This window comes from Tachysurus vachellii, chromosome 7 (assembly GCF_030014155.1).
Source record: "Tachysurus vachellii isolate PV-2020 chromosome 7, HZAU_Pvac_v1, whole genome shotgun sequence".
Lineage (NCBI taxonomy): Eukaryota > Metazoa > Chordata > Actinopteri > Siluriformes > Bagridae > Tachysurus > Tachysurus vachellii.
This window is the reverse complement of record NC_083466.1, coordinates 11,783,420-11,791,601: the sequence shown is the minus strand read 5'-3', so window position 1 is coordinate 11,791,601 and position 8,182 is coordinate 11,783,420. Positions and strand designations below refer to the sequence as shown.

Genomic DNA, 8,182 nt, shown 5'->3' with positions numbered 1-8,182 from the left:
TATTGAAATGGAATAGGATGCAACGTTTGTCATTGTAACAATACAATGAATTACTTCCTAATCACAATGCTTTGTGTCAGGTAAACGTAAAAGCTGCTGTTGCAGAAGCTGCCTGAGTAATTAATGAAAAATAGAATCATTATGAGGAGTGCAGGGCATCTGGACGTGCCACCATCCTAAAAAATTGTTTTGATTATACAGGTTCATTATGTGCCGTAACATTTTAAGATACTATGCTACGGATCTGGCTTCTTTCTTCATTTCACCCTGAACAGATTTACCTAATGAGGCATGCATGTGTTGTAGTTTCCATAGAAGCAGTGGTTTTTGATGTGAAGGGAAGACTTATAAATGTGTTTAACGTAGTCGCAATTTGGCTTGCATGCATCAGATTCTGTGCCAGATCGAAAAGCAATAACACTTCACGCAATAACGGAGTGTCCTCGTGTAACATACGAAATGCAATATCACCCATGCTTTGCATTTCATTTTTGACATTGACGACAATGCTCCACACCTAAAACAAAGCCTTCGTTGCGACGCTCTTGCATCATTTTTGTCATATAGTCAGTGCAAATTACTCAGCAGGGGTTTGCTTATTAAGAATTAAATGCTGAATGTGTGTCAGCAGTGAATATTATCCACCATAAAAAGCAATACAAGCCACTGCAATTCACTGTTCCATTCCATTTATTTGAAATAAAATAATCTGATTTTTTTTTTTGTAGGGATGTGGTATGATTAAGGTGTTGGATTACTGAAGGCTGTGAGTTGGATCTCAGGTCCACCAAGCTGCCACTGCTGGTCCCCTGAGCAAGGCCCTTAACCCTCAGTTGTATAAAATGTGTATAAGGGTGTCTGCCAAATGCTGGAAATGTTTTGTTAGTTACATATGAAAAACTTTGCACAGTGTAAAGCAGAACCTTCAGTACATGCCTCGCACTTTACTTTATCTCTTGAGTGTAATCAGAAGGTGATTGCTTTTTAAGATGACAAGAGTGGATGTAACTCCCATAGACCAATAGATTTGACTTTGATACCACACATTAGGCGCATTAAAAAACATCCAACCATTTTGTGTAGAGCTTCACAATCACTACACAATCACAAGGAATCTGGAGTCTATCCCAGGGGACTTGGGCCACAAGGTGGGGGACACAAAGCCATCAGACTCCTTAATAACTGAACAGAACTGTACTGAGAACAACACACACATACACGTCAATTGTATGTACTGCACAGACCTACACTAAATACACACTATTCCATTATACATCCATCAAACTGTTTATATGCTGTTTTTGCAGTTTTTTGCTCTTTGCACATGCTGTCTCACATTTCAGTTGATGCTGTTTTGCACAATACTTTACAATACCTCATACAGCTGCTGCTATAACACTGTGTTCATTCCAGTATTTCTGCACACGCGATATCGATTGAATGTACAGTATTTACACTGATCGGCGCTGTTTTTGTTTATTGTCTTTTGTTTGGTGTCTTGTTTTTTTTTTGTCTTGTCTTGTCTCGCACTGTTTACACCAGGTTGCACAGATGCACTTTATGTATCTAGGACTAACTTAAGTCCTTATAGCTCTGTCTTTGTTTTATGTAGCACCATGATCCTGGAGAAACCTTGTCTCATTTCACTGCGTACTGCAACAGCTATATATGGTTGAAATGACAATAAAAGCTTCTGGAGTTGACTTGACACCCTGGACAGAGTGCCAACAACTGCAATTAACACTCACAGACTACAGACAATTTAAAGATGTCAATAAGCCTACAGTGCAAGTCTTTGAAAAAGGAGAAGAAACCCCTCAAAGCACTGGAAGAACATGCAAATTGTACACACAACCCCAGTCAAACCCCCAACCCCAGAGGTGCAAGGTTAACAGTCAAACCCCCAACCCCAGAGGTTTTCTGTCATTGGCATTGCGTATTTGTTTTTTATTGTGTCCATAAAGTTTAAGTTCAATGTAACTAAATTAATTAACAATTTATCCTTTAGCTCAAATCTATCATACCAAATCTAAGTATGTTCAGTGGGTGTTAATGGGTAGTGTTTACCTACATAGAACAGATCCAAGTTTCCTTCTATCTTCCAACAACATGCTAGCAGGTCAACTGGTGACTCTAAACTGCCCCTAGTTGTGAATAAATGCGCAAATTTGTGTGAGTATGGTGTGTGTGTGTGTGTGGTGCCTGCAATGAACTAGCGACCCAGATTGGGATCCTGGGATAGGTTCCAGATCCACCAGGATAAAGTGGTTACAGAAGATTAATGAATGAATTTTTTAATGTATCCGATTTAAATGGATCACACATGGTTAATGATCAGCACAGATCCTCAGAGATCAAAGAGGCTAAAGTGAAAATAAAAGTCACACCATCACATCTGTCCCAGGCTGACAAATGACATGAAACATTTATTTGTTGTCACTAATTGTATTGTAGCTCATATTGATGAGAAAAAAAGGAAAGTGTGTTTGAATGAACTAATGTTTTGTGCAATGTAATTGAAAATGAAGGTCAAACAAACATAAGTATGGGGAAATTAAAACACTATGTGTCTATGTCACTGCAGTTTCTGCTTTTCCCACTGCTCTGGTGTTAAGGTCTTCTGCTCAAAGGCATGTATCTCTTTCAGCTCAGTAGCCAAACAAGTGTTCACCATTCTGGAAAAGAAAAGTAAAACACAGGGTTATTTAATATAATCATCTTCCATAAATTACATTTACAGCATTTATCCAGAGCAACTAACATGATCTCAGTTTATACAACTGAGCAATTGATAGTTAAGAGTCTTGCTCAGAGGGGTCCAGCAGTGGCAGACTGGTGGACTTGGGAATCAAACTCACAACCTTTCGATTGGTAGCCCAACACCTTAACCACTAAACTACCACATGCCCATATAAATAACTACATGTATCACCATATTAATGAACACTTTATGCCCAAGTCTCACACACCTGCTTCAGTAGATCTCACCTATATATTACAAACTAAAACTAAAGAACTACAGCTGTAATCATAAAGACTACAATACTCAGACTGCACTTCCTTTCAAACTACTTAGTACTGTCTGACTTAAATAGAAATATATCATTGTTTATAATTATGGAGGTGTAATGATTTATAACCCCTATAATCTATCGTCTCCCAAAAGATGTTCCTTTTTGTCTGGTTCCTGTCAGGATTTCTTCATCTCACCCTTTTCCTTCCCATAAGCCCCTAGGCTTCTGTAACAATGCTTTGCCATGCCATCATTTCTATTGTTCACAAACAAAATGCTAATGAATCTTTGTCTTTTTATGAGGTTAATTTATTACAATTCTGTCCATTTTTTTTTTAAATGCCTTGTGTACACACACACACAGCTACAGTTCATCCTGTTATTATACAGAAGTAAACATCTGGAAATGGTTGAGTTCCCATCATCATTAAGCCTTTACCTGTGTCTCTGTAACAGTGGCTTTCCTTCAAACTGAGGTGACACCACAAGCACCTTAAAGCTTGTATCACATCTGTTGGGAGATGTGTCTTCTACGTCCTGAAACAGAACCCAGGTTTTGTAAATACACACCAAAGCTTAGTGTTACATCAGTGATGCAGTGATGAGGATTTTAGGAGGTGACTTTGGGTCACGGCACCATATCAATACATCAGTTTCAGTCATCACAACATACCACGTGTATTGCACCAATTTCTGCTATCAGTTTTTCCCGAATGTGATCCATGGTAATTGCCATTTCTTATTGAAATACTAAATGAAATTAAATCAGGAATGTAGGAAATATAACACGCGTTTCGCTTCACTACCGGTTTGAGTTAAAGGGGCAGGAATAAACGCAGAAGTATACAAGAGTATACAAAAGTAACCGCATCCTAAACCACGTCCTGATCCCTATGTAGGTGCACTAGATAGGGCACGAGGCAATACTTTCTATGCTATGTGTCGCGCGCCACACTGACTCTCTTTTTGTGATTTGAACACCGCCGATTCATCTTCTCACAGGCCAATCAGATCCCTTCATCTCCACACCAAGAAAACCGGGGTCCCTTAAAGGTATAGGCTCTTACTTAGCTGCCGATGTAAAAAAAAAAAAATGGCCCCAAAGTAAATAAAAACGAAACACGTTAGTTTTAGACGAATCAATAGAAAGGAATACATTTGTAATCGATGTGAATTTAAATATTGTCATTTATATTCTTATAAATGTCGAATAAATTTTTTTATATAAAATTTTTAGGCGATATCTGAGGAGTACTGATAAACTGTAAATACGTTTTCAAGGATTGTTGAAGGATTGAGGATTGTTTTCAAATTAAAAGTCAGTTTCAAGCGATACAAAGTCTCGGGTAGGCAGAGATCACTAAAGTTAATATATAGAGTCCCTGAAATTCTTTCTCTTTCACCGTTATTTAGTGTAGATGTACCTCAGTGTTGCTATGGAAACTAATTAAAATATCACTAGTTGTATATATATATATATATTAATATATATTGCAGACCGCTGGACTTGAGAGGTTTGTGGAGGTTTTTGCACTATAATGGTTGTGGAGGTGGAGAGTTTTTATGGGGTTTATATGTTGTACTGTAAAAACCCCAAATTTAAGGGGCGCATTTACATCGGATTCACTGTGAACCCCGAGCGGAGAATCGAGCAGCACAACGCAGGGAGACACAAAGGAGGAGCCAAGAGGACCAGCGGGAGAGGACCTTGGTAAATAACAACAAATATCACATCCTGTACTTATCCAAGGCGTTTACTGTCATTTCAGCGAGGAAGAAGCTTGACTAGAAATATCCTCTAAACTATTTAACCTGTTTTATTACTAATTAACTCACTAAGTGACTCCTTCTTCTTCTTCTTTCGGCTTTTCCCTTCAGGGGTCGCCACAGTGAATCATCTCTCTTCACCTTTCCCTATCTTCTGCATCCTCAACACTTGCACCCACTAGCTTCATATCCTCATTAATTACATCCATATACCTCCTCTTTGCCTCCTGCCTGGCAGCTCCATGTCCAACATTCTCCTACCAATATACTCACTCTCCCTCCTCTGAACATGTCCAAACCATCTTAATCTGGCCTCCCTAACTTTGTCCCCCAAACGTCCAACATGAGCTGTCCCTCTGATGTACTCGTTCCTAATCCTGTCCAGTGCTAAAAAAAAAATGTTTCATAAACAGAAACATGTTGATCAGACTAGAAAAAAATAGCTAGTCCTATTTTTATTAGCATAAAGGACTTTGTTCATGGAACCACAAAGTAGCTGTTTATGTATTTACAAATTACTGCCCTGCTATTTAAGCTTGCTGTTGTCAATAATACAATACTTATATTATTGCTAAACTGGCAATAATACTGATGATAAGGCAGGAAATGAAATATGCAGGAAAATCAGAGGGAGATAACTGGATCTAATGCATGACATGAACACATAACACGAACAACACTTTACTATACTGACTTAACATCAAATGCTTCATCTAACAAGATTAAAATAACAAGGGATTCATGTATGATCATGTTAAAGTCTGTATACTTTACTGCAGCCACCCAGTTGCTTGTGTACAGTTTATCAGCTTCCTCTACTGTACACTGCTCATCAGTTCAAATGGAAGCACTGACCAGATCTAATTTGGCTGGAAATTGTATGTAATCATATATATTTGCAAATTATACCAATATGTTGTACCTGATAAAATGACCATTGAATGTGGGTATAAGCTGGATGTATATAATAAACTGCTGGAGAGTTGGCGATGTACTGAAATGCTGTTGTTTTGTGAACGACTGCAGGGAGATGGTGCTTATCATCCATGGCTTTCCATCTGATATTGCTGCTCTAAGGGTAGGTGTGTGTCCTCATCACGCATGCAGCTCTCAAATAGGATCTCCTGCCTCATACATTTTTATTTCTTTCATTTCTTTTCATTTATTTTAATTCCATTGTGCTACGAAGGAATTATTATGCATGTGTTCTCTTAGAAATATCCTTTTAGTATGCAGATTGTTTGTGCTGCTAAATAAATAAACTCTTCACAATCTTATTAATAATTGTATTATTTTCATTACTGTTTCTTAGGAATCAGTTTGTAATTTTGTACATTTATTTTTTAAATCAGATTATATGTATTGGACAAATAAATCTTTTGTGGTTACTACTTGTCTTTAAAGTAATACTTTGAGGAATCAGCTTCTCAAGATATTTTGTGCTTGTATGCATTTGCTAGGCTGCATGAAGGGACGAATGAAGGATTAAAACCATTACTAAAACAGTATGAAATCACCCATTGCTTGTTGTATGGAGGTTTCTTATTAGTGCTTGTACATTAAAGCAGGGCTTTGCTGTTTTTATATTTTATCATACATGCTCTGGTGGTAATGTAGTAACTACGGTCTAATATACATTAGTCTTGGTAGAAAGCAAAGTAGCATTAATTATCACCTTTGTGCAAATGTTGTCGAACATCATCAGCCCAACAACATCAAGTAAATCCTTTTTTATTTGCTGCAGTTTGAGTGGGCATGGCAGCACCCACACATCTCTCGCAGGCTTTCCCATGTGACCAGGCGTACACGTAAAGAGTCCAGCCTGCAGTTTCATTGGCGCGTTCTATCCAACATGTTGCGGGTGGCGCCGTGGAGTCGTCTCCCCCTCACTGTGCGCTGGCTGAGGCAGGAATACCATATGGAGTTTGAGCCACAGCTGCAGCCGCCTCTGCATGTCCCTCTTGCTTTCGGCTGTGTTCGTGCTAAGAAGAAACAACAGCATGAAGACCAGGAGCAAGAGGAGAACCGGCTGGACCGGTGTCTACTGTGTAGAGGGATTGTGCAGGTATGTTGGCACCCTGAACCCCTAAAACTACTACTTACCCAACCCTGGTCCTAAAGTACTCCTTGTCCTCAACTAAGGAAGGTTTGTTAAATATTTGCTTAGTTGAGTCAGGTCTGTTGGAAGCAGTTGGAAAGAGGTGCTTGTCCTGCGTATAACTCCTATACATTATTTCTTTAGGATCATGGTGTAATAAAATAATAAATAATAAATGATTTCACACTTCCAGAATTCTCACAGTATGAATTTTGTGTATGAACTCCAAACTTTCTTATCAGAATGTCTTGCATTGGATGTTTATTGTTTTTCTCCCAGACTTCGGAGAGACTGTCTTGCTTCCATCCTTCCTGTAAGATGGTCTGTCATCTGATTTGCTTGGCAAAACATTTCTTGAAGTCAGACCCGGCTCACCTTCTCCCCGTAGAGGCCGAGTGTCCTGGCTGCCATCACTCAGTGCTGTGGGGAAACTTGATTCGACACAAAAACGGCTGCTATGGCGACCTTGAAGAGTATGCTTCAAATTCTTCTCAGGTAAATATCCACTAGCTATAAAAGCATTGCTATTTGTTTTTGTTTGTTTGCTTAATCTGTTATAGCCTGATGTAGCATAACCATGTGAAATCTCTAATCTCCATTTCATTCATACAGAGTCATTGGGCAGATGAGTTGCAAATATGAACAAAACTGATGGTGACCTCAACTTCCAGCACTGATGGAATCAATGAAAGGACCTTCCATCATGAGTCCTATCTGAATGTATCATGTTCTGAAATGATGTTTATTGAAAATGCAGAATATCACGATTAGGTTTTTCCTTTTTATTGAATATAAAGACTATATTCATAAAGACTTAATGAATATTAAAGACTTTTTTAACCAGAAAATAATGGATCTTGATGTGAACAACTTTTTTTGAGAATGGTTTTTAAACAAATACAGATATTGTACTGTGAAAATATTTATTAAGCAATAAAGCAATGAATTTATATTTAGCATTGTCATGTTGTATCTCTTATTATTCACTAGTGCCTTACACTTAAGAACTGGTAAATAAAAGTCAGTCATATTTCGCTGCAGTGAGAATAAAGTTTAAAGAGTCGGTATATGATTAACCATATACCATATGGTCTGGTAGGATATGTGACATTCAATAGTATAGTAGCTGCATTGAATGAGGTTATTATCCTCAGTCCAGTCACATAATACAGTCTATTATACTGTCCCATGGACACAGTGTTCCATTCGTTTTCTACAACTGGACACTGTCAGGAATCAAGTAGTCTTGCTATCTCATTCAGAATAAATTAATTTCCAGGCATTTCACATTATTCCTGATTGTG

General features: G+C 38.2%; 2 protein-coding genes across 2 annotated transcripts; one reads left to right on the top strand and one right to left on the bottom strand.

Annotated features, from left to right (window-relative positions):
* Positions 1 to 2,398: 2,398 nt before the first annotated feature.
* zgc:112271 (uncharacterized protein LOC553698 homolog) lies at positions 2,399 to 3,863 on the bottom strand. Its single transcript, XM_060873450.1, has 3 exons — positions 3,687 to 3,863; positions 3,453 to 3,550; positions 2,399 to 2,675 (listed from the first exon to the last, which is right to left on the bottom strand). Exons 1-3 carry the CDS (start codon positions 3,747 to 3,749, stop codon positions 2,576 to 2,578), a joined length of 261 nt encoding a protein of 86 aa, XP_060729433.1. The 5' UTR covers positions 3,750 to 3,863; the 3' UTR covers positions 2,399 to 2,575.
* A 457-nt stretch (positions 3,864 to 4,320) lies between these two features.
* slx1b (SLX1 homolog B, structure-specific endonuclease subunit) lies at positions 4,321 to 7,756 on the top strand. Its single transcript, XM_060874323.1, has 5 exons — positions 4,321 to 4,724; positions 5,807 to 5,858; positions 6,525 to 6,845; positions 7,158 to 7,373; positions 7,491 to 7,756. The coding sequence occupies exons 1-5, from the start codon at positions 4,552 to 4,554 to the stop codon at positions 7,518 to 7,520; spliced, it is 792 nt and encodes a 263-aa protein (XP_060730306.1). The 5' UTR covers positions 4,321 to 4,551; the 3' UTR covers positions 7,521 to 7,756.
* Positions 7,757 to 8,182: the final 426 nt, after the last annotated feature.